We start from the raw sequence: 27239 nt of genomic DNA, 5'->3' as shown, positions 1-27239 counted from the left end.
AATGTCCTTTATATATTAAAAAATCATTTTAATTTAATTTGATTTGAACTAGTGTGCCTTTTCATTCTAAATAAAAACTGCACTACAAAGCTATTACATCATGCAATTATAAATATATACATAGAGAAACATAGAAAGAGAGAGAGAACTACTTGTTAAAATGGAGGTCATAATTTACGTGTGGAAGTGCATGAATGGCAAAGATATGTTTGTGTGTTTTTTGCATGAAAAGGTTTATTGATCAGGGCAGGGGGTAAAACTTCAAATTTCAACAAACACATATAGTGACACGAGCACAACGCATCACATCACCAACAAACAGCCTGAGAAGAACAGCCATTGTGTTCTATTACAATCTGACTTCCTCTCTTGACACGGTGGTATTCTTCTCACCAAAATAGAGTGCCACCAAGTGCATTCTGATGGGGGAGAGGGTGGGGTGGTGTAGATTGGGATGGGGGGGGGGGGGGGTAACTAGAGAGAGAGGGAGGGAGGGAAGGAGGAAGAGAGGGGGAGGAGGAAAAGGAAGAGTGGAGGGGGGTTTGAAACACTCCCTGAGATGGCCCAGTACTTCTCAGAGTGTCCCACACTTGTGCTCTATTCCCACAGTGGAACGGACACGAGGGGGCCTGTGCTGAACTCCAGAAATTGCTGGAGTGTTTTCTATAGAGATACACTGTCATTTTTCTCCATTGCTCAGCATATCCCCACTGTCATACAGACACCAGAGCTGGGCTACATCTACAGGACCCCTGGGCCACAGAATAATAGCCCACTCATTCATCTGAAGAGGACAAGACCACAGAAGACTCAACCAAAGACAGTCTCATAAGTCAGAAGTCAGACAGGTAATTAACTTTTATGCATCATTTAAATTTTTTAAGAGATCTGTGGGTCAAATAAGATTTTTTATTTTTCATTTCTTTCATTTACTTCCATATTTTCAAGGTTTAGTGCAGAATTTTGTAATAAAAAAATAATTTAAGATGATTTGGTACTTTTATTATTTAATTAATGTTAAAATATTAATATTTTAAATGATACTTATAATATGTAAATATTAAATAATTTATTTAATAATTTTGAGGCACATTTAAAATAATAATATCAGTTGATTTGGTAGTTTTATTATTTGTATAATATTTAAATAGTTTAAAATTATATTTATAATATGTTTATTTTTTATTTATTTTTACATTTTAATATTTCCTTTTTATGTACAGTTTTTCTATGTTTTTTTTTTTTTTTTTTTTTTACAAAGTCACACATAATCATTTTGAATCAAATCTTAATACATTTGCACATTATGATATCACGTTTGTCATTCTAAAGGATTATGATTTTATTGTATGGTTTTTCTTTGGCCAAATACTATTTCAATGACTTACTGACTGACTGTCTAGTCTGTTTTAAGTAGAAAAGTGAATTACCTGTGCTGTGATTGATGTATTAGTTTTACTTATATAACCTGATACAGTGGCCCCACTTAACAAATATATTAATGTTCAATTAAATTGATATCAAACCAAGTTGCAACTACAAACAAATGATGCTAGATTTTTTCAGACCTAATCCCCTAATTTTTGTTTAAAACTCGACCTCTTTTTATTTTGTGAAACATTTTGCTTTAAAAATGAAAATTCTATTGGTCGTATTGGTTTGCTGTTTTGTTTCTTATTGCAATGGCATTCATATATTCATAAAAGTGTGGCTTGAGTGTCCAAATACATTTTAAGGGTCACTGTATGTTAAATTCTATATCTTTCATATCCCAATAGCAAAGTGCAAAAGTCCTGTTATGTAAAGTGGTGTCTGTCTTGATTAATAAGACCAGTACAGTTGCTTTGACAGTGAAGGGAGAAATAGAACCACCATGTAAGGAAAGACATCACCCTGTTAGCAGCCTGACAAGCAGAGAAAGGATTGCCTTCATGACCCATATGAGGGATCCCACTGGATGGCAGGTGTTGATATGTGCGGGTGTCTTTGTATAATGGGGTTCTGCATATCTTCATATTAATAGCCAGGGGTATCCATGCTACTTTGTGTAAAATTACTTAATACTTTGTCTTGTGGACTAGGCTAAACCATTAAAAAGTTTAGGGTTAGTAAGATTTTTTTCATGTTTTTGCATTTAAAAAACAGTAATATCATGAAATATTATTACTATTTATCTTTAACAATTTAAGTTTTCTGTTTTAATATATTTTGAAATTTAAATTATTACTGTGATGGAAAGCTGAGCCATTACTCTGGTCTTCGATGTCACATGATCCTTCAGAAATCATTATTTATAATTTATAATTCTTATTCCAATATGCTGAGTTTGAGCTCAATAAATATTTCTTATTATTATTAATATTGAAAACAGTTGTGCTGATTTTTCAGGCTTCTTTGATGAATAGTAAAAGAAGAGCATTTATTTTAAATATAAATCTTTTTTTAACCTTGCTTTACTGGCCTTTTTTGAGCAATTTCATGTGTCCTTGCTGAATAAAAGTATTTTTTCAAAAACGACAACAAAAATGTTGTTGACCCCAAACTTTTAAACTGTAAATTTATGTGGCAATAGCTTCATCATTCATTCATATATGCAATTTTTATGATCCCTCTTATTTGAAAAAAAAGAAGAAAAAAACATAAACATCATGCAGATTCTGCAGAGGATAAACTTATAACTATATAAACCACAGTGTTTGTCTTTGTGTCTTGCCTAGTTTACACTTCTGGTATATTGGGACAAAGATGTGACTGCAGTCTGTGGTGTCATGCTGATTCTGGTAGTCCCTGACATCAGGTTGAGGGGAAAGGGCTTAAATAAATATTTATTCAGAGTTAAGGGGTCGGTCTCATGCGTGGGCATTGCAGAGCCTCTTATGGTGTGAGTATCAGTGTGCCCGCAGCAGCATGATCACTGTGAGAAAAACCAGCATGCCATCACTTGCCAACAGTGCTTGGCACCGCCACCTATGTGAAGTGCTACTAGAATGTTTCAAAGGTGTTGTGGCAATGTTCCCAGCTTGTTAAACTGATGCAAATGGGAGTGCAAGGCTGCATGTTATTCTAAGTTTATTTTTGTTATTGAATGTTTGACAGAGGTTTACAGTCATAAAGAACAGACAAAGAATCCTTGAGGGCGAAGGTAAGCTCTGATGTTTCCTAACAAACAATTTAAAAGAAGCTTAAGAAGAGTTATGAAAAGTTTCTCAGATCCTGATAAGCACCTTTTCACTGGAACTAAATCAAATAATTAAAGGGCCTGAAAATCAATGTTTTACACAAGTCACTACTTATTTACTGATTTAAATCATGTCTCTATTTTCTTGCTTTACATTTAAATCCATAAATTAAATATCTATCTATCTATCTATCTATCTATCTATCTATCTATCTATCTATCTATCTATCTATCTATCTATCTATCTATCTATCTATCTATCTATCTATCTATCTATCTATCTATCTATCTATCATACATACAACACACACACACACGGGGGTATATATATATACACACACACACACACACACACACACATATATACTGTATACTGTATATATATATATATATACACACACACACACACACACACATATATACTGTATGCATATATATATATATATATATATATATGAAGTAATTAAGTAATTAGCAGAAGCAAAAAAACAACAACTATTAATAAATTAATAAATAAATATTAATATCAAATTAAAGATACATTGGTTTTGTGTATTGAGGGGTAAATGTATCTTAATTTAACATGCTAACAATAGTGTATGAGTATATACACTAAAGGCCCTTCAAGGTCAGTAACTAATGTCAACTCTTTCACAAACAGAAAATCATATGAGAGCAGGTGAAAGTTCTTCCTGTCTGTCATTCATCTCACCAACCCGTGTATGTGCTCCCATTGTTTGCTATCTTCAAGAAATACAGCGGTCTTTAACCTCTAATAATACCTCATGATAACAGTTTTGAGGTTTTGTGATTTTGTGCATTAACCAGATGCAAAATAATCAGCACAAATGAACTCTTATCTCATGTCGTTCTTTAGCTCTCTTTGGGAAAGAAAACACCTTTGCACTTGTAGACCCTAAGAGACTCGTTTCCTTTAAAGTAGCAAGTCTGGAGGAAATCGTATTGTTTGAAATTGCTTCCTAAGAGAAGAAGAAAAGGAAGATGAAAAAAAAGGAAAATGGAGACAGAATGAAAAAGAGTGAGCACATTGGCGACAGAGATCGCCCAGTCAGTGTGAATCAGACGGATATTTCCGTCCTCATTCTGTTTTTTATTTTTTGAATGTCTAAGATTCCGTTCCCACCGATGCCATTCCGAACAGCCTTTGTCAACATAACATATGAACACGAGTTTACTGAGTTCCCGCCAATGTATGACAGTCACTTCCAAAGCATCTGGTGTGTACCACTGCCACATAAAAAAACACCTTTGAGACGGCATGCATTAGCAACATCATAACTGAAAATGGTGAATTTCTTAGGAACTAGACTGCACATTTGACGAATGTGTATGTTCTAGTATAAAATAAATATCAACTGAAAAAGGTGAAGAGATGAAAACTTTATTAATTAAAATTACGTTTCGGCCATTATCAAGGCCTTCATCAGACATCAAAAACAGCAGTACCAAACAATGCTTTGAACATTCTTGTGATCTGCCAATTAGGGGAGTGGCTTCCAAACAAGTTTAAGGAGAGAAGGAAAAGAAAAAAAAAACGTGAAAGAACAGCAAAGAATTTATAAAACATACCATAATCAATTTCCTGATTGAGACCTCTGGGAAATAATGTGTAGAAAGTAAAAATCCAGAAAGTCTTCCTAGATTTACGTTTCATAATATCACCTCCCTGACCTACTGAATGAACTTGTTCAATACCAAAGTAGAAAAACTCACAAATAATAATGTGAATATTCTTTGAAATGTTGTGCTACTGGGTTGCTCATGTCCAGGGCTGGACTGGGACAAAAAATCGGCCCTGGCATTTTGGCCCAGACCGGCCCACTACATGCGATCAAAATGCTACCCATCTTTGCATGCCCTTGAATACGTATAACAACTCCCATTCCATTACAGCACTAAAGCCATATATAGGAAAGAGTGAGAGTTGACACATTAAAAACTTCTAAAAAGTGTAATTTATTAATATAATAAAACTATAATCCACACTGATGAATCCTGAAACTAGTTATGACATCCATCTTGTGTGTGCCTGTGTGTTTGAGGGAGAAAGAGACGAGACATGATAAATTGTTAATCAGATGATCACTGTTTCCCATAGTATAGCATTAAATAAACTGTAAACTTACTTAGTCAAATGGGTGCTTGTGAACTTCTTGGATGAACCTTTAAAAGCAAAAGAAGGCATCCTGTGTGTGTGTGTGTGTGTGTGTGTGTGTGTGTGTGTGTGTGTGTGTGTGTGTGTGTGAGTGAGTGAGTGAGTGGGTGAGAGAGAGAGAGAGAGAGAGAGAGAGAGAGCGAGAGAGAAAGAGAGATGATAAATGATTGATTAGATGATCGGTGTCTTCCAGATAATAAAATTACTGTAAACTCACCAAGTAAAAAAGAATGCAGCCATTTGATGACATCCTGTCAGAGAAGAGGGAAGAGATTCAGGCTCGAATAAAACATAAACCCGGTACTACATTGCTCTGAACACTTTCATAATCATTTCAAGCATTTCTGCTTACCTTATTGAATAAACTGTGAACTCGGTCAAAAGTATGTTTGCGAACTCCTTCGATGAACCTTTAAAAGAAAGAGAAGGCATCCTGTGCGAGTGTGTGTGTGTGAGAGAGAGAGAGAGAGAGAGAGAGAGAGAGAGAGACTTGACTTTTAAGCTTCTTTTATTTACAGACACTTATAAAAACAATAAATATTATATTACCCAAGAAGCATTAAAAGAATACTACCTACATGTACATAAATAGGTTATTAGCTCACATTAAAAAAGAAAATTTAATTCATAACATTACATCATAACCTCTCTCTTCACTTGGTTGACATAAAATACCTTTAGTACCCCACAAAGAAAAAAAAGAATCAGTATCATTTACAAATTCATAAAACTTGTACTCCAAAATTAACCTACTTTTTACCAAAGCCTTAAACATATGTAAAGGATCAATTCCTCCATTAAGAAGTGTTTTATTCTTCCTTGTCAGCCAAATTGCCATTTTAGCCTTACCAAACAAGAAATTGATCAAAACTGTTTGTGTCCTGTTTGAGGCACTATATTTTGGTCCAAAAACAAAAAGACCATTTGTAAAGTGAAAACCAAATCTATGACTCAATTCTCCTAATACACCAAACATGTCTTTTAGCCTTGAACAACCAATAAAAATTTGAAAAACAGTTTCTGAAATTCCACAAAAACAACACTCTTCCTCCTGCAAAGGATTCAACCGTGCCTTATGTCGATTTGTTGCTATTATCCAATGTGAAATTCGCCATTGCAAATCTCCATTCCATTTTTCAATTGGTTTCTTATATAAGGACCTCCAACTACCTTTTGGGCAAGTACCAGACTCAACAAATTCAGTCCACTTAGATTCTGGAAGTTCTTTTAATGCTCTTAAATTGAGATATTTTACACAAACACAATAAAGAGCTTTCGTAGAAATAATGCTAAAAAGACCAAGTTCAGGCGTCCTAAAAGAGAGCAGACTTCCCTCAAACTCCTGCCAGTCTCCTACATCCACAGCCACACTGATCTTGGGGAATACATTCTCCGATTTTTCAACTTTTAGTGGCAAAACAGGAAAAGAGACTTGAATTTCAGCTAACAGTTTTCACACAGTTCGAACAGAACGGATACCAGTCTTTATGGCCAGTTTATCTGCAGTAATCCACTGGTCATTTGACCGAAGATGGCAGATCTTATGAACTCCTGCTCTCACCAAGCCTATGCGTACAGTCTGTGATTCCAATATCGCACTAGGTAGGTGAGAATTAAAAATGAAGGGTTCTTCAAGATCCCAAAGACTCTGTGTTTCAGAATTCTCCCTTTTAACAATAAAAATCTGCCATGCATTGAGTACTGAGGCATAAAAAGATGGGAGCCCACTAAGATCCATCTCCTTTAAATTCATTAAAAAGAGATGTCTGTCCAAATTCAACCGTCCCACTCGATTCAATAAGGCACAAGCCACTCTTATCCAGTTCTGAGACTGATGATAAAGTAGTCTCTGAGCAGTTTGCAGTCTTAAAGCAGCCACTTTAGACTTAATATCCATAAGACCTTGGCCTCCTTCGTGTACCTGCAGATACAAAACTGACTCTCGTAACCAATGTTGTCCAGACCAAAAAAAATTAACAAACAATTTTTGGACTCCTCCAATAAAATCTTCTGGTGGATTCAATACAATTAATCGATGCCATAGGATAGCGGCGGCAAGATTGTTTATAACCAGCACTCTTCCCCACTTAACATTTTCAGGGATAACTGGAAAGGCATTTTTATTTTTTCATTACACCAAAATGCTTCTGTTTTACCCCAGTTGAGTTTTGCGGATGATGCTCTCTCATACAATCCAATACTGTAATTTATAATGTCAATATCTTTTTGTTCTTTCACAATTACAGTAATGTCATACGCAGTCAGTTTAACAGAATGAAAATCATCACCAATCCTTAAACCAGACAGATCTTTTCTTAATAGACATAAAAGTGGTTCCACTGCTAAAGCATAAAGCTGACCTGACAGTGGACACCCCTGCCTAATACCACCACCAATCTTTAAAATAGAAGATACATTCATATACAAGAGTTTGATCCAAGATATAAAAACATTTCCAAACCCAAACGCATGCAATGTTTCAAACAGAAAACCATGGTCCACTCTATCAAAGGCTTTTTCCTGATCCAGGAATAAAAAACCTACATGCACTTCATAAAGTTTAGAGTAGTCCAAAATATCTCTGATCAGAAAAATGTTATCATATATTGTCCTTTCTGGAATACAATAGGACTGGTCTTGATGTATTATATCCCCCAAAACAGATTTCATTCTATTGGCCAATAACTTAGCTATTAGCTTATAGTCAGATGTTAGAATCGATACAGGCCTCCAATTTTTTAGAAAACTCAAGTCTCCTTTCTTGGGTATCAGTGCCAACACTGCCCGTTGACAACTTTTGGGAAGTAGTTTATCTTTAAAACATTCCTGAACAACCTCATAAAAGTCTCTTCCAATGATCTTCCAAAAAGCCTTATAAAAGTCCACTGGCAGTCCATCAATTCCAGGTGCACGGCCAGCATTCATCTGTAATACTGCATCAGTTAACTCCTTAAACGAAAAAGTACTGTCCAGAGTCTGACTCTGCTCTTTAGTGATGGTAGGAAGCTGTTGTAATAATTGTGAAATGCATCCAGTATCAGTGTCCTCCTTTTTATATAGTTCTGAATAGAAATCCACTGTAATCCTTCGCATTTTTCTTGAATCACAAGTCTTTAGTCCATCTGGTGTTGTCAAACAGTGCATTTCATTTTGTTTCTTTAAGACCTTTTCTAAATTAAAAAAATACGCAGTGGGAGCATCCATGTCATGTATAGACATAAACCGCGACCTTATTAGGGCACCTTTAGCCTGAACTTGTAATAAAGTTTCCAGATCTTGCTTCTTTACAGACAACTTTCAATCTAATAATGAATCTGAATGTTGAATCATTCCAGATGTAATCTGAAAGATCTCTTTCTCTATTTCAGATATTTGTTGTTTAATTTTTCTTGTAGACAAGAAAGTAAATTGCTGACAAAAAAACTTTTATTTGGGTCTTTCCTATCTCCCACCACTGTATCAAACTTTCAAAATCATCCTTTTGGGAAACCCACTCACTCCAAAACAACTAAAATTTTTCACAAAAATCGTTTTCTTTTAACAACGCTACATTAAACTTCCAGTAAGGACTTTTACATTTTTGATTTGTCAAGGCAATATTTACTGTAATAAAATGATGATCTGATACACAACATGGAAAAATGTTACACTCCATTAATCTATTATTTTCTTTACACTTGATATAGAGCCGGTCAAGTCTAGCTGCACTAATCCTCCCTTGTGAAACTCTTGTCCATGTATATTGTTTTACAACATTATTCTTTTCTCTCCACACATCTATAAAATCATGTTGAACAATGATACTTTTCAAGAAAGAAGCTGATACAGAATCTGGTTCCTCATTATTTCTGTCTAAAAGAAAATTAAGAGTACAGTTCCAGTCACCACCGACCACTATAAATTCATCCAGGGTAAAACTTTTTAAAATAACTCCCAACTTTTTGAATAACAAAGTTCTTTCTGTGCCTCTATTTGGAGCATCAATATTTATGAAAACAAATACTTGATTATGAATTTCAGCTTTCACAATCAAAAGGTGTCCTTTCTCCAATTCTATTTTTGATAAAATATTAACATCAAGATGCTGAAAATAGGATAGCTACTCCAGCACTGATATTTGTGCCATGGCTTAAACAATTTTTCCCTTCCCACCACAAATTCAACTCAGATTCATTATTGGAGTCACTATCCGTTTCTTGTAAAAATATTACATTATTATCTTTAAGCCTAAAAAATTCAGATAATAAAGCTCTTTTTCCACCATTCCTCAACCCATTAACATTTAAAGATCCCACTCTTAGAATCTGCATTATAGGGGAGAGAAAAAGGAAACAGAAAAAGAAATAGCTGAAAAACGAGAAAATAAAAATAGATCCCACACCCATGTGCATTTATATTTTCCGTTTTACCATTTTTGCCTGATCATTTTGAGCATTACGTACAGCTGTCATACATTTTTTCAGCCTAAATCTTTTTTATTTCAAAATCACGTCGTAACCAACAGTCTTCTGAGCAATCAGTACAGATTTAACAAATATGTTACCATCAGCAAAGTATTTTAAAACGTCAAATTTTTTCCCTTTAGTTCGATCCAGAAATTTGTTTAATTCTTCCACAGAATAAACGTCATTCATCGACTGACTGTAATCAAATTCAGACACCTCCAAGCCGCTATCACATCCCTCCATCTGAGCCTCATCGCTATCTACATCTACTACCAAAGCAGACTGCAAACCACTACCACTCTCATCCTCAACACCAGTACTCAATTCACTGTCCTTTACAGAATCAACTACATATTTTCAGATCTACGTGCTCGTCAATATTTCCGTCCTTCACTTCATTCTCCGTCTGTTTTTTATGTGGGCAAGTAAATCTCTTATGCCCCAAATCTCCGCAATCAAAACAACGCATACTATCTGTTGTTGCGAATATCATGTACACGCTATCTCCATGTTGTATGCGAAAAGAGATTTCCAAAGTCTTAGAGGGTGCATTTAAAAACATGAAAACATGTCTTCGAAAAGACAACACGTTTCAATGCAGCATTTTTGCATCCAAGTTGAACTATTTTGATGGAACTAGCAAACTTACCAAATCGACTAAGTTCTTTGATAATTTCTTCATTAGAAATGAAAGGAGGCACATTTGAAATCGTTACTTTAGTAGCAGGTGCGTGCAACGGCGTTATCTGCACCATTAGAAATGAAAGGAGGCACATTTGAAATCGTTACTTTAGTAGCAGGTGCGTGCAACGGCGTTATCTGCACCAAAGTGTCGGACACAACAATTCCGTTTTCAACAAGCCTGTTCACTAAATTTTCCTCATTTAGAAAAACCACGACGGCCTTGTTCATTCTAGAGGCCGAGACTATTTTTCCATGTCCTACAATTTCTCCCATAGCTAGTAGAACATCTTCTACCGTACACGCTTGATCCGGAGCAACTTTACAACCATTCTTGATTGAGAAAACCGGTTTTTAGAAAACATAGTTTTCTAAATCAACAAACGGATTTTAACGATTTTTCTTTTGTTTTCTTCTTTGGTTTTTTTGTTTTTTCAAAAATAAAACAAAGATATTTAAGTGATAAATGAGAAAAAAAGAAGAAAACGGGAAAATTGAAACGAATTCAAGCGCACCGCTCTCACACCCCACGCCACACTCTCGCTTCCCAGCATGCAACACACACGAGAGAGAGAGAGAGTAGCTATGATTTAAAAAAAAAAAAAAAAAGATTATATGATTAGTGTCTTCCAGACTTCCAGATAAAAGTAACATTTAATTACTGTAAACTTACCAAGTAAAAAAAATAATGCAAGTAAGCTCTTTTGATGAAATCCTTTTAAAAAACAAATGATGTCAGAGATGTCAGATTCCTGTCAGAGAGGAGAGAAGAGGTTCAGTCTTGAATGAAATGTAAGACAGTTGCTCCACTGCAATGAATTGTTTCATATTTATTTCAAGAACTTCATCTTACCTTATTAAGCTACAAGAGCAGCTTTCTTAATAATTTACTCTTTTCAGCGACCCTGTCAATGACCATGTCTGAGTCCAATGCCATGAGGATGTCTTTCACAATGGCCATCAACATAAACATCTCCAGCTTGTTTGCTGACCGAGTGCTTCTGAGTCTGCTTTTGATGAATTTGAGTGTTGAGAATGTTCTTTCACAGGTCACCTGAGTCAAGGAGAGGGTCAGCAGGAACTTATATGCAAGCCCAAGGAGATGATAAGCACTTGACAACATGTTAAACCGCCTGAGTATTTCATAGCAGCACAGTGGGCAATTTTTGCAGGAGGCACAGCTTTTGTTCACGATATCAGTCTCCTCTTCTTGTCCTTCAGGCCTATCTTCCACTGTTCTGGTCTTGTATTCATCTAGATGTGATGCTTTAAGCCTGTCCCATTGTCCAGCTAAACTTTTCAGTTCTGACTGTAGATTCTCCACTGTAGCTCTGCTGTCAAATTTGATCTTGGTCTTGGAGTGCATTGCTGGGAAGAGAAGTGGCCCTGATGTAATGAAAGTTCCTAGGGTCCAGCCAAGCCAAATCAGCAAAGAGAGTGTCATGTGTCATAAACCTTCTGTGAATGGCCCCGATAGCAGTGTCCTGAATTATGTTGTGTACATTCACCTCGTATGCTCTCTCAGCATCGATTAATGACTCATCTTCAGCCATCTCTCCAACCCTGTTCTTTTTTCTTTTTTGCTCTTTTCTGAGGCAATTCAGCCTCCACTTCAATGTCTGTTCCTTCCTTCCTTTGTTCTATGTTTTCATTTGTCCATTTGACAAATGTATCCGCAGCTGCCGTTACACTTATGAAATCCCTGGCGATGCTTTTGAGGCTCTCATGTGTGGCAATCACGATTCGATGGGCAGAGAGGATGTCCATCCTTTCTGTCTGGAGGTACTTAGAAAGTGGAGTGGTTTGGTCAAATATTCTCATGAATATCTGTGCTGTTAACACGGTTTCATACCTCAGGAGGCCCTCTTTAAAGCCTCGTGCTTTGGCACGTATAGTTGGCTTTTCATTTTCCTTTTTTTCTATGGCTGCCAGTGTGAGCACTGTGTCAATGAAGAGGCCGTCCTCTGGTTTGCCAAAATGTCCAAACACTTTTTTGACAGCATCATGCTTGACCCACCACTGTGTCTCACCAGTTGGAGAGAGGCGTCTGTGGCTTTTGTCTTGTTTTTGTTTTTCCCATATATTTAACCTCTTATAAGACTCCCTGATAAATGACAACCAAGTGTGAATACATATGGGTGTTTATTAAACTACACTACAGGGGAACATGTAACACTGAACTAAACACAAACACACACACATTAAACATACACTCACCTAAAGGATTATTAGGAACACCATACTAATACTGTGTTTGACCCACTTTCGCCTTCAGAACTGCCTTAATTCTACGTGGCATTGATTCAACAAGGTGCTGAAAGCATTCTTTAAAAATGTTGGCCCATATTGATAGGATAGCATCTTGCAGTTGATGGAGATTTGTGGGATGCAGATCCAGGGCACGAAGCTCCCGTTCCACCACATCCCAAAGATGCTCTATTGGGTTGAGATCTGGTGACTGTGGGGGCCATTTTAGTACAGTGAACTCATTGTCATGTTCAAGAAACCAATAATGTTAAATAATAAAAGCAATGTATCAGAGACCCTTAAAAAATTAAAACGTTAAACTCAACAGGGAAACATCAAAAACTAGCTTAAAGATCTGCTATTTGTCTTAGACTTAGCCAGTGTGAAAATGTGCAAACTAGTCGTTCTGACCATCTTATGGTAACACTGAGACGTTATAGTGTGTCTTACTACTCCTGCGGACATAAATATAACAAGCCAAACTCACGTAGTCGCAAAGCAAAGCATGCAATTAATTTATTACAGTGCTAATCACCATTATTTTGTGTTTTTGGCTCAATTTTATCAAGGGGTATCTACACTTATTACATAGCCTAAGTGTTCTGAAAGCAGTTCTGCTTACTGCAGGCTTTACACTCACTTCAACTATCTCCCTTCCTTTATCCTCCTCACCGGTGCTGCCAGTGCCACCGGCATCACTACTCTCATCAGCCACGGCAGCTGATGAAGGTTCTGCTGCAGCTGCAGCAGAAAACATCCGTGCTATTTTGCAACACTTTGCAGCGTCTGTTTGAAGAGCCTGGCTGTATCCGAAATCGCCCCCTATACCCTCATTCACTATTCCCTACATTAGTCCACTCATACAGTTCACTTGAAGGAGTGAATGAAAACAAGTGAGTGAATTCGGACACTGAGTGCACCAGAAGGACTGCCGCTTTTGCATAGTTTGCTTGCTGTTTAATAATCATTTGATACGGGCAGCTCCAGTAGTAAGATTGAATGATTTATCTTGAACTCTGTCACGGAAATTATGTTTAAACCTTAATAGTCAATTTACAATTAATTTTGGTAATTTGGCAATAAATTTGTTGTATTACGCTGTATTACGCCGTGAACGAGCGCTTCTAAAATGAATGGATGGATGATTCAGCCATATGGATTCAGCTGCGGGCGCCATCTTCTGGCGAGACGCGGGAATTCATTCGGCGCACAAATCTCACAGTGCATTCTGGGGATTCTCTAGCCGTTGAGTGTACATCGGTTGTACACTCGTTTTCGCTGTGCATTGTGGGATTGAATGAGTGCACTCGAGAACATCCACTTTGGTTTCGAACACCACTTAAAATGGCTGTCCCCTCAAATAGTGCACTATTTGAGGGTATAGGGGGTGATTTCGGATACAGCCCCTGTCTCGTTTTCCCCCGCAATTTCTCTGCGCCTCCCTTCCATTTCTTCTCCATATCTCTGACTCTCTCTTGACTATTTTGACAGATACTCACCGACGCTGCACGCTCACACAGAGCCCAAGATGTGATTGAGTCAGCCCAATTTCAATTAAGAAAATAACCAATGGGCTGCAGATTAAATGTCACATGGGCCAGTCTGTCTGAAAAAAAAAAAATCCTACTCTGACTTTTTTTGACAAATACATTACATAGCCGCAAAGACCACAGCACCGTCAACTAATTAGGCAGAAAAAAACTATAGGCTACTAAGAGTTTTATGGGCTGATCAGACAAATATGGTATGAGAAGATGTATCGGCCCGGCTCAAAAAGTATGTCGGCCCAGCGGGAAAATGCCCAGTCTGCCAGATGGCCAGTCCGCCCCTGCTCATGTCCCCACATTTTATAGCACTGCAACGTTTACATATACAAGTTTTTAATTCTCTTGATTTTTCACCAACATACAGCATTCCACATGGACAGCGTATAGCATAAATGACATTACAGGAATTACAGGTGATGACATTTGTTATGAATATGTTTTTGTTCTAGGATATGAAAAATATTTCAATCTCCTGGTGTACTGACATTAAGTGCAATTTCCACATTTATAGTTACCTGGAGGAATTGCAAATGGTAGAGACTCAGAGGGACTTGTGCGAACATCGGCCTCAACTAAAGAGCTCGTTAAACTCCTTGCTTTTCGAAAAGATATTAATGGGCGATGTTCAAACCTTTTTGAAAGACATGGGTCTGATTGTAAAATATGCCAATATTTCTGCATAATGTTAAAAAGTGTTGGAGCTTGGGGAGTGTATGTTGTTACGAATTGTACAGAGAAATTCCTTTTATTCTTTTTAGTTTTATTTGCCGAAGTAGATGTTCCCTTTGTACTACTTTTAACTTCTCCTCTTCACAATTCAGTATAAAAGAAACTCATTATGTAAGACAAACTAGCACTTTATATGCCAGAAGAAAGTATTATTCATAAAGCCTGTGCTTTGCTGCACATAGAGTCAAAGGGATAGTTCACCCAAAAATGAAAATTCTGTAATTACTCACCCTCATGTCGTTCCAAACTCGTAAGACCTTTGTTCATTCTCGGAACACAAATTAAGATATTTTTGATGAAATCTGAGAGCTTTCTGACCATCCATAGACAGCAACGCAACTACTACGTACAAGGCCCACAAACATAGTAAGGAAGGACATTGTTAAAATAGTCCATGTGACATCAGTGGAAATTTTGTGAAGATACGAGAATACGTTTTGTGTGCAAACAAAACAAAAATACAAGTTTATTCAACAATTCCTTTATTCAGCAATTTGTTTTCTTCCATGTTCATTTCCGCTGCGCATTCACAAGAGTAACACAATGCATGCGTGTGGTGCTGCTGACGTAGAACCAAGATGCACTGTGGCTTGTTTGTAAGCGGAGGAATGCACACGCATACGGTGTGATACTGACGTGAACTTGTCGAATTCTGACAGAGAAAAGAAGAAATTGTTGAATAAAGTCATTTATTTTTGTTTTCTTTGCACACAAAAACTATTTTCGTATCCTCATAAAATTAAGGTTGAACCACTGTCACATGGACTATTTTAACGATGTCCTTACTACCTTTCTGGGCCTTGAACGTGGTAGTTCCCTTGCTGTCTATGGAGAATCAGAAAGCTCTCGGATTTCATAAAATATACCCTAATTTGTGTTACGAAGATGAATGAAGGTCGACATGAGGCTGAGTAATTAGTGACATATTCACATTTTCATTCTTGGGTGAATTATCCCTTTAAGACAGCTAATTGAATTTCCTCTTTGCTTTTGATAAATTTTCATAATTAGATTTGACACATAGTAAGATTTAATTGTTCAGTCAGCTGCTCACTGCCCTTTTCTTTAGTAGCTCATTTAAAGACCGGAACCTGACATGCACTGGAAATTGATCAGGTTAAAATTCATGTCTCAAGTGTAACGAGGAGTTAGTGGCGTTAGGATCCATGTGCTGCTTTATTAAAACAGAATGCAAGTCAAACAGGCAGAGTTCAATCACGGGCTTCAAACACAATGTAGATAAGGTAGAATCAAAGTCAGAGTTCAGGCTAGAGATCAGGGCAGGCGGCAAACACACAGGATAATCAAATAACAAGGCAGATTGAATCAGAATAGGCAGGCGGCGGAGAATCAGAGTCCAGTAAACAGTCCAGGTCATACACAGAATAAATGCTCGGAAATGTTTGCATGGCAAGACAAGACTTCGCAATGAGAAAGCTGGGAGAACAGTTTAAGTAGTAGAGAGTCAATGGGAAACACCTGTGAGTGAAATCAGCCACAGGTATGTGGGAAATTAAGTCCAATGATGGTTAGTACTCAGGTGACGGTGCCCTCTGGTGGCGAGCGGAGGGAGCCACAGAGGCTGAATTCGTGACATCAAGTATATTTGGGACAATTTAACAAAAAATTACTATGAATATAAACTTCTAGGTATATATTTCCCAAAAGATAAAATTCAAGATAATAATAATAAAAAAAAATTCAGTAAACCAGCATATACATTAAAGCGAGTGCAACAAAATAGGCTTCTTTATACTATAAACTCAAGTTAATGCATTAGTGTCCACTTCTTTACTCTGTTCTTCTGTTACTCGTAAGTGTAATTCATGTATTGTGAAACTGCAGCTTCATGCTAACACAAAATAAATATGATCTGCATTCTTATGACTTCCATTTTTCCGCGCTTACACTTTTGGCACGGCGTTTTCGCCAAAATACGGTCAAAAGCACTGCAAGCCTGTGAACAGTGATTTGCAAGCGAAAACAACAGTTTAAAGAACTGCAAAACGGATTGACCGCGTAGAACCAATCTGTATGTGTAAAAAAACAGACTGTCAAATGTCTGAATGACTTGTTGTGTATGTAGGGCAAAAAGTTCCCGAAATAATCCGATATGTACAGATCCGTCTTTCTTTTATCTGCGCTTACAGTTTTGGCACGATTCTCTCACTAACTGAGTTTTGCAAGCGCTGACTCTCCATTTACTCTTATCTGATTGGTTCAAATAAACACATCATAAGCCAAGACATTTATCTTCATTTAGTTCGGGAACATTCTCGCTACCAGAATGATACTTTTAATGTACACATACAGTAAAAATAAATAAATACCAACTTAATTAAAACATGATATTTTATACGTTGTGTACCATTAGGCTATGTGTTCATACTGAATTTCGAGCCGTGTAGTATCCTTCTCCTCCTAAACAGGCTATATGATATATTTAGTTTATTGTAATATTATAATTTTGTTGAGAATTAAAGAAGGCCTAGTATCTGCACTAGCCTAATGCATGCATAATTTCACCTGTTTACTGATCAGGGATGGTTAAATTTTAATAATTGTTTAATAATCAATTATTAATTCAATAATAATTGAACCAAATTTATTTAATTATTTATTTTTACTGTATGTATACGTTAAAAGTATTGAGAACATTCCCGAACTAAATGAAGATAAATGTCTTGGTGTTATGTTGTAAATCCAAACAGGATTTGGTACAGGATGAGTGTGAGAGCACAGGCAGGCACAGACCCATACACACACATGCACTTTAAAAGGTAACTCTCTAGTGTGGCCACAGTTGTGCTTCATAAAACATTTGAGGTTTAATGGGTATTCGAGTGACAACATCTTGGAAATAGCATTAAATCGAAAGCCCTTTCCGAGGTAACCTTAACTGGTGCTAAAGAAAACAACTAAAAAAGGCACATGCAGACCCTAAGAAAAGATCAATGTGTGTCAGATCAAAAGACATATAACACACTTTCTGATTGTTTTCACACCTTTTAAGCTATTAGATCAATTGTATCAATTTCATTTAGAATTATCTAATCATTTAAGAGATAAACAAGATGCTTTACGGAATGACTGGAATTTAGAGTGATTTATTTAAAGGGAGACTGACGTGGCTGGACCGGCATTTACGGAAATGAGGCAGTGCTCACAGATGTTATTTTGGGAAGCAGAGCAACACTGAACAGTGTTAATGTTAGTGTCTAAGATTAATACACCTTTTAGAGGAACAGAAAGGAAACTTTTGAAGGAGTTTATTCTGAGTATTTACTTCAGGTAAGTAATATAGAATATACAGTACTATAAAAAGCATCTCTTTAGGAAAGTTTTTATTTTTGTGCTCCCAAAATATCTAAAAAAAAAACTTTTTTATTAAAAATGAATGGTGCAAAATAGCTTAAGAAAAAATAAATGGTAAATTAAGCTTTTGATAACTTTTCATCCCAAATACTAATTGCTATTACTACCCTGTTATTCATTAAACTTCATAAAATGGAATTTATAAACAAGTATTTTTCTTACAATATAAGTATTTTATCCCCATTATATAGTGCATAGATAGATAGATAGATAGATAGATAGATAGATAGATAGATAGATAGATAGATAGATAGATAGATAGATAGATAGATATTTACAGATTTATATAGATTTTAAATATTAAAAAGAAATTTTACATAAAAAAAAAACTGGTCTGGTTTCTCAACCTGCCATATTTATCTGAATTTGGAACACTGACCCCGTCATGTCGTTTGATTTGTCTCTGTGTTGAGAAGTTCAGTTAGTCCAAGCAGCACCCTAATAGCTTCATCACTCACACAGGAACAAAAACAGAAGCACAAAGGTTGGCACACGTGATGTAGTTGGCAGACATATGTATTGTGGTAAAATGATCACCCTATCTAGGCCTGGACAGGGTCATTCAGAGTGGCAGTTCTCAGGGCCCTTGGCATGGCAACCTTGGCAACTCCACTTTTCCAATCCTACCCCCCAAAAAATGGGGGAAGCCAGACTAAAATTAGAACAGTGGTCCCCCCTCAGGCACTACTGTAAATATACAATACATGACACACAGCATGTGAAACCTCTGAAAATGTTTAAGTGGATCACAAGAACAGTCTTTCTAGATGCAGTGTCAATTACATTTGACAGCAAGCACACTTTTCACAAAAAGAAGTTTAAGTTTTAATAATAAACCAAGAAAGACAAAAAAAGCATTTTGAGGCTTTTTGTCAAACTTGGACTGTGGATCATGTTCGTAGTAGGCTAAATGTGATTAACCGTAATATATGTTTCCTTTTTTTAAATGTTGTGTTTGTTATTGTCTTTTTTTGGGGTTTTCTTGAATGCATTGCACAGCACTTTGGGCTTCTCTTGAGGCAGTAGAAATGTGCTATATAAGAAACTAAACTAAACCACACCACACCACACCTGGGATTACTCTGCTATAAAGCACCTTATCAAATTGACACCAGATTATTAAAAGTACTTAGAAAAATTGCTTAGAAAATTTGAAAAAATTCAGCATAGTTTTATCTAATCCACTGAATTTTTTCAAATGTTTTAAAAAAAAAAATCAGATAAATTAGGAATAAGATGTAATTAATTAGGTTTACTTAAAACAAAATTAAGGTGGCAAGCCATACATGCACAATACTCTTTTACAAATGATTCGCAAAAATAGGAAAAATAATTTTCAATGTTTGCAGACCTTTAAAGTGGAAGTGAAGCAGTCAGTTAAGTTTACTTTATTTAGTAAAGTGATTTCCACTTTGATTAAAAACAAAATAACATACATGATTAATGTAACCATTTTAAAGAAAAAAGCTTGTTTTGTTATAGCTTTTGGAGCAGCGTGTGACATCACGGGGTTGGTTCGCTCCGATGGCCAGTAAAGTAATATAAGCATTTCTTTACATTTTTAACACACGCTTGTTTTGAAATGGAGCAAGATGACCTTGAAAGCACTGTTGAGCCCATAATAACTGCAATTGCCTATCCATTTGAGTCGATATGGCGATGGGACCGAGCAGTAGGGGTTGGAGAAGTCATGAACCTGCTGGTTTGGGGTAAAGTGCGGATCAGAAGCAATACTCGTTTACGTGGATACTCCTCAAGACTGTCATTCCGACGTGCTTTTGTGTGCATTTACTGATGAAGGCGCGAAAGAAATCTCAATTTCGTACTCATGTGCTGTCCGAGCCAAGCTGTGGCTTTTTGTGTGTGTGCGTTGCCACCGGGGTGAACGCTCTCGGTTGCTCACGTAACCTCGCTTCCCCGAAATGAGGGAACGAGACATTGCTATGGAAAATATATTTTCCTCTAATACTAGTGAAGCCTTATTGAATCACGCCAGTGAAACTGGCCAATGGCGTTCAAGAGCGCGAAATATGAGCGGGAATCCCACTCTATATAAGGCAGTGCTTTTGACCGTATTTTGGCGGGAAAACAAACGTGTAAGCACGGAGAAATGGACAGATCATAGAATACAGATCATATTTATTTTGCGTAAGCATGAAGCTGCAGTTTCACAATACATGAATTAAACTTGTAAAAAAAAGCAAAATGCTGCAAATCTTTTTTCTTGCGCTTGAATCTCGATTTGCACCTTTACAAATGTTTTCTTGCACATGCCAATTTAATTTGCATTTGCAATTTTATGTAGACTACACTTGCACAACTCTTACCTTTCACATGCAAATCTTTTAGGCAGTAAATTACTTCCATGCATTACTCCTATGGAATGTCAGCATAGTGATAGGAATACCTGTCTGTCTGCCTGTGTGTGTGTGTGTGTGTGTGTGTGTGTGTGTGTGTGTGTGTGTGTGTGTGTGTGTGCCTGTACCTACTTACCCATATTTTGGGGACAAAACCTGGCAAAATCACACACACACACACAAACCCTTTGAGGACGTCCTCATTTGTAAAACTGTGTTTTGCAATTTGTGAGCATACAGCATGATACAAGGGAGAGGAACTGACCAGAGATGTATCAGAAGAAGGGAGACAGATGGCATCAAATACAGCATTTTACATTACATTATGCCATGCACATTACTATAACTCATCTGAAAAGTGCAGTTACAGTATAGATTCAGTCATGTGTCATACTGCATTGCCAGTAAACTCTGTTCTAGCACAAAACCTTATGGCCATGTCATACCTTCATCACACCTTTTGATACAGTAACACAATGTATGAATATATTTTCTAACATGGCAATTATTGCCTGTATTACTGTAATTCTTTCAGCAACAAAGGTGATTTGAAAGATGTATCTTGCATTGTTTGCTCTTGAATGAACTGATTTTTAAAAGTACTAAATTGAAAGATCATACTGTTGTGTTTTGGTGATGAAATCAAATGTTCTCAATATATATTACGATAATCTTATGTTTTGAAACAATGATTGAGTGGATGAAAATATGTATAATTGTAATGAAATTATGAGATCAGATTTTGAAAGAATGATAGCGATGTTACAAGTGTGATCAGTTTAGATGTTTGTACTAAGAGTTTTGAAAAAATACACCTTACTTGTGAAAATAGTCCCAAAGCGAATTAAAAACTGTAACAACACGATTTATCAATATCGTAAACCAATAGAGCAGCGCCATCTACAGACTAAACATTTAGACATCATGAATGGAGAACATCTAGCCTACTCAATGCGTTGAAGAACTCCATTCTAAACACAGTCAGTGCGGGAAATGTGCATCCCTGTCGTTCAGTCTCACTTGCTTAAGGTTTCAGATTTCTTATTAATTTGGACTTCATCCATTTTGACTAAATCCGACTACAATTTCTCTCCACCTGATACGCACAGTAGGCTTGATGACGCAATACAATTATTCTAAAAGCTGATTGGCCTGTATGGTTACCGCTCACTTTGATTAGTTATGCTGTTTTTATTTAGCGAATTACAAATATACGAGCAAAATAACCATGTCTAAACTGTTTTAACAAAAGAAAAATAAATAAATAAATTTCCTAGAGGGAATATACAATATTTTACAAAAACTTTTTTGAGGGCAGGATTTAAAATAACTTTACTTGTAAACACTAAAAAGCATGATTTCCTGGAAAGAGACAAATTTCACTATATCCTCATGCTTTTCTCGGTAGCATTTTGGATGGAAGCAAACAACGTTGTGTTATTTGAATATCCATTCTGATTGGTCAGATTACACGTGCATGGATTACTGTTTTTTTCAACTGTTTACACACAAAATCTTTACTTGTCTCACAATTTCTGAAACCTGACACTCGAACACCAAAACTGCAAAACAATACGCAAATTCTCGGCCTTGACTCTTCAATTTCATAAAACACTTTTTTTGCAAAACATAATACATAATTCTCTATGTAACACACAAAAATTTTACAGGAATTAATATTATGGCAAAGGTGTTTGCAACTGTTTGCTTTTGAGATGTGTTTGTGATATTTTGAATACAGTAGGCCTACTTCATTTAACAAAAGATGTGAGGCATTTTGTATTTTATGTGTGCAATTCTTAGATTTGTGTGTAAAGATTTTTATTATTTTTTTAAAAAGAGGCAAAGTTTTGAAAATGTGTGTTAGCAGTTGAAAAAAACTGTAAAACTCGACTGGTGTGTGCATAATAATAATAATAATAACAACAATAATAATAGTAATGTGCATCTGAATTTTATTTGTGGGCTAAACTGGATAAATTATGACAGAATTATGAATACACCTTTTTATATTTTATGTAGTGTCATGATTTGATAAAAACAAAGGTTTATTATTGTATGTTCTTTTGGCATTTAATTTATTGTATACCTTTTAAATTTGCTTACTGAAAGAACAACAGCAGCAGCAGTATGGTGTAACATTTATTTGAAACACATGTATTGGTACTTGCTACCTTTAATTTACTCTTTCCTTTCATTCTTTTCATGGCTTTGGAAAACTTGCATCTGATGTATCTCTACGTCGCTTTTTGCATAACTCCGGGTCGTCAACACCAAGTTTCGTTGTAATTTCTTTCTGGGAATTAAATGCTTTCTCTGAATCTTTAAAGTCTCTCTGCGAGCGATCGTGCAGGTGCGAATATATTTGTGGCAGCTCAGCTATTCGACACAGTGTATTTATGTTGCTAGTGACTTGTAGATGTTGTTCTCCCGCCTGACCTCAGTTGAATGAGAAGCGAACCGGGAAAAAAAAAACGTTAGTCAAAGAAGGTGGAGTTCCAGAACACACCCACCGATTGCCTAATCATCACGGACCAATGGTAGCTCAAAGGTGTTTAGGAGCCAAAACGAACTTCCCCAGAAAGTTCTCTTTGGTGAGCTGCATTATTAAAATCACAAGTTTTGTTTGTTAACATAGTTAATGCACTGTGAGCTAACATGAACTAACAATGAATGATTGTATTTTTATTAACTAACGTTAACAAAGATGAATAAATACTGTAATAAATGCATTGTTCATTGTTTGTTCATGTTAGTTAATACATTAATGTTAACAAATTACACCCTATTGTAAAGTGTTACCAGTAAACTTTATCAACTTCGTTGTTATGTTCCTTCGAAATGCCTTTTTGAGGAGACTCAGCCTCCCTTGTCGTCATATATTCAGCAGGAATACTTATCCATAAATCATCCTTACACTTAAAACAGCTTAGAATTTTGATACCATGACACTATTTCATGGGTCAATAATACCAATGTCGTTTTTCCTTTTATACTCTCTCTTAGTATTGGCGTGGAGTGATGGGGGACTGGAGTCTTTTGGGTAATTTTCTGGAGGAGTTGCAGGAGCACTCCACATCAGTGGGGAAGGTGTGGCTGACTGTGCTGTTCATCTTCCGTATCCTGGTGCTGGGCACAGCGGCAGAGTCATCATGGGGCGACGAGCAGTCTGACTTCATGTGTGACACACTACAACCCGGTTGCACCAACGTCTGTTATGACCGAGCTTTCCCCATTGCACATATCCGCTACTGGGTGCTGCAGATCGTCTTTGTATCAACACCGTCCCTCATCTACATGGGCCATGCCATGCACACCGTCCGCATGGAGGAGAAGCGGAAACGGAAGGAGCAGGAGGAGAAGGGTGAGGAGGGCAAAGGAGAGAAGCAATATTTGGAACAGAAAGAAAAAGCAGAATATGCAAAGACAAAGATCCACCTAAAGGGGGCGCTGCTGAGGACGTATGTCCTGAGTATTGTGATCCGCTTGGTCATGGAAGTGACCTTCATTGTTATCCAGTACATGTTGTATGGAATCTTCCTGCATGCTCTGTATCCTTGTAACATGTCACCTTGTCCCAACCGTGTGAATTGTTACATGTCCCGTCCAACTGAGAAAAACATCTTTATTGTGTTTATGCTGGTGGTGGCAGCTGTTTCACTGCTTCTAAGTGTGTTAGAACTGTACTACCTTGGATGGAAACAGTACAAGCAATGCCTTCGAAAATACGCCGGTAAACACGCCAATGATGTCAAAAGCAAAAACACCAAAGTTGGTTCTGTAGTCCAACACAGCATGACAAGTATTCCAATGGATCTGCCTGAGACGGCTCAGCCACATCCCTCCCAAACCTGCACCCCACCCCCAGATTTCAACCAGTGCCTAGCATCAAGCCAAGGTCCAACATCACCCCCGCATCTTCATCACCACCATCTTCATCACATCCACCAAACCTGCCAACCCTTCACCAACCGCCTGGCCCACCAGCAGAACTCCGTCAACATGGCCACTGAGCGCCATCATCACAGCCACGATGATCTGGAGCTGGCCGTGGACTTCCTGCAGATGAGCTACGAGAGCCCTGAGGCTCAAGTACTGGGTGAGATGACACCCAGCACCTCCTCCACACCATCCTCCCAACCAGGCTGCTTCAGAGACAAGCGCCGGCTTAGCAAGACTAGTGGTACTAGTAGTAACCGAGTCAGATCAGGAGATCTAGCCGTGTAGGTTGGGTTAAAGAACCGTCCCGGAGGATAAGAATCTGGGAGTGTGTACTAGCCTTAAGGTGAGCGATATGGATGCTAGGGGTATGCATGCTTGTGTGTGTATGAGTATTCTTGTGTGTTGGTACTATATGGGATATTTCATTTATTTGGGATATGAAAGGCTTAAATAACAGCATGAATCAGAGGATAATGAGAATGTGTAAGTCAGAGAGAGAATCTGTATCAGAGCATTTAATATGGTTTCATTGAAACTGTTTCTGTAAGTGTATGTAGATTTTTTTAGGGTGGATCAAATAATCCTGAATAAAAGGGTGTTGATATATTTAGATGATTGGAAGGATGAATGGAAGATGAAAGGACTACTAAAATAACTTTGCAGCATTTACAAGACAGTACTGGGTAGTTGTGCACACTGATAAGGTTCATATTGTAAGAAAAATAATTTGTATTTAGTTCTTTGTTTTTTTGCAATTCAAAACACTCCAATCAAACACTTTTTTGAGCCAAAAAGCAATAAAGCACTTAAAAATATCTTAGTAAAGATCATAATAAAAAAGTAATAAATGAAAAAAAAAAAACATGTGTGATGATTTTATTAAGGTTTATGAATTATATTAGCAATAAATGACTACAGAATTTATCTTATGCTACAAATTTGCTAAAATATATGTTAAATAAATAACAGAATTCTATGAGGTGTCCTATGATATACTTTATGTTTTGATCAACCTACCATTGATGCAAATATGTGTGAATTATTAACACACAACTTATTTGTGACAGTAGTGAGCCTATAATGAGATATCAAAACAGAGGAACACTCAATTTAGTTTGATATTCAGTTGATATTAAAGATTTGAAAAAAAAAAAAAAACATACATAGGCAAATTGAAAATGCCTTGAAAAGAGTAGATAAAAAAGAAAAGACAGCAAGCGCAATCACAGCTTAATAAATATCATAATTTGATATGGCATACACAATTGCATTAATAGTCTGAAAACAATATTTTTTTTTATTAATGGTAAGCAGGGTTTGTATTTATCAAAGCATGCACTTTCATTGATGTCTGCAGTATGTCTCATAAAGTGTCAATGAAATTATCTCTTAATATTCCATTCAGAAAGATGATTTACTGTCACTGACCTTTCGAAACATTGTTCAGTCTTCTGATGTATAGTCATCTCTATTTCTTTATATGTAATACTTAATCTTGTATTAGTGTATGGAGTTTTTACAATTAAAAAACATTTTATGACAAATGTATGACAGATCATTAGAGTTGGTCTAGGTAATCCTTCTTTCACTGTTAATGACATCTGACCTTTATTTCACTTCATTTTTCATATTTGTCTCCACTGATCTGTTTACAGCATACAATACAAATATCCCAGCACTAATAAAGCATGTGTGACGAAATTGTTTTTCTGCATATTATAAAATTAAATCAGTATTTTTACACCATACATACAACGCAGCCAATATAGTGGGGCTTTACAGTGGCAGCTCTCACCCATTGTCAGTTTACTGTAGCGTACTGTACTATAGTTATTTGGCAATATTATTTGAAATATAGTAACTTTAATATAGGCTTTATTCAGTTGTGAAGCTGGCACAAAACCTGTAGTCTCTTCACACCCACAAACTGAAATGTAATGCCTTAAATAGCCCTGATGTCGGGGTCGACTCCAGCACTCGTTGTCGACTTGTTGTCGCTGTGCCAGAAATCGCTCACTTGTTCACTGATTCTCTAATTTCCATAGTGCATGGAAGTTGAGTGCAATATATCAACAAGGAGTGAACAAAATAAAGTGAAGAATTCACTGACATATTACACACGCGGTGCGTCACAGACCTGGAGCTGTTGCAGAAATAACAACTGCCACGTACTTTTATCCTAGTAGCTACACGTAGCTTACTTCAGAAATAAATAACAGTCATAGATAAGTGACATTTGTAATTATACCTCCGTGCCAGCTTTGTAGTAATTATTATTAACAAAGAATATACAAAACTAATGCCTGTAATTGAAAATTAAATTACAGGTTACAAAATCAGGAAAACCTAAAAATGACAGTGTGAAGGGCTTTGGAGTTTCTGTTTGATTTGATTGAAAAAAAAAATGTTTCTCAAAAAATATTGGTCCTTAACATCTTTATCAAAGTTGTGATGACCAAATAAAACACCTTTATACTGTACTCTGTGATGAAAATGCTTGTACAAAGACAGAGAAATCCTTCCAGAACAAAATTGTGTGTGTGCATTCGCAGAAGAGATAAC

General features: G+C 36.6%; 1 protein-coding gene across 2 annotated transcripts; it reads left to right on the top strand.

The window, feature by feature from the left end:
* Window positions 1-556: 556 nt before the first annotated feature.
* On the top strand, window positions 557-25820 carry LOC306876632 (gap junction alpha-5 protein-like). Of its 2 annotated transcripts, XM_079427960.1 has the most exons (3): window positions 557-848; window positions 3097-3142; window positions 23742-25820. In XM_079427960.1, exon 3 carries the CDS (start codon window positions 23757-23759, stop codon window positions 24960-24962), a length of 1206 nt encoding a protein of 401 aa, XP_079284086.1. In that variant the 5' UTR covers window positions 557-848; window positions 3097-3142; window positions 23742-23756; the 3' UTR covers window positions 24963-25820. The 2 variants fall into 2 exon arrangements, with proteins under 2 accessions (XP_079284086.1, XP_079284087.1); XM_079427961.1 differs by lacking the exon at window positions 3097-3142 and having other exon boundaries at window positions 587-848.
* Window positions 25821-27239: the final 1419 nt, after the last annotated feature.

The sequence above is a fragment of the Barbus barbus genome, assembly GCF_936440315.1.
Source record: "Barbus barbus genome assembly, chromosome: 11".
In the NCBI taxonomy this organism is placed as follows: domain Eukaryota; kingdom Metazoa; phylum Chordata; class Actinopteri; order Cypriniformes; family Cyprinidae; genus Barbus; species Barbus barbus.
The sequence above is the reverse complement of the archived record's forward strand: the minus strand, read 5'-3'. Positions and strand labels throughout refer to the sequence as shown.

Coding starts and splice junctions, on each gene's coding strand:
- LOC306876632 (XM_079427960.1), top strand. CDS start 23,757: ATGGGGGACTGGAGTCTTTTGGGTAATTTTCTGGAGGAGTTGCAGGAG.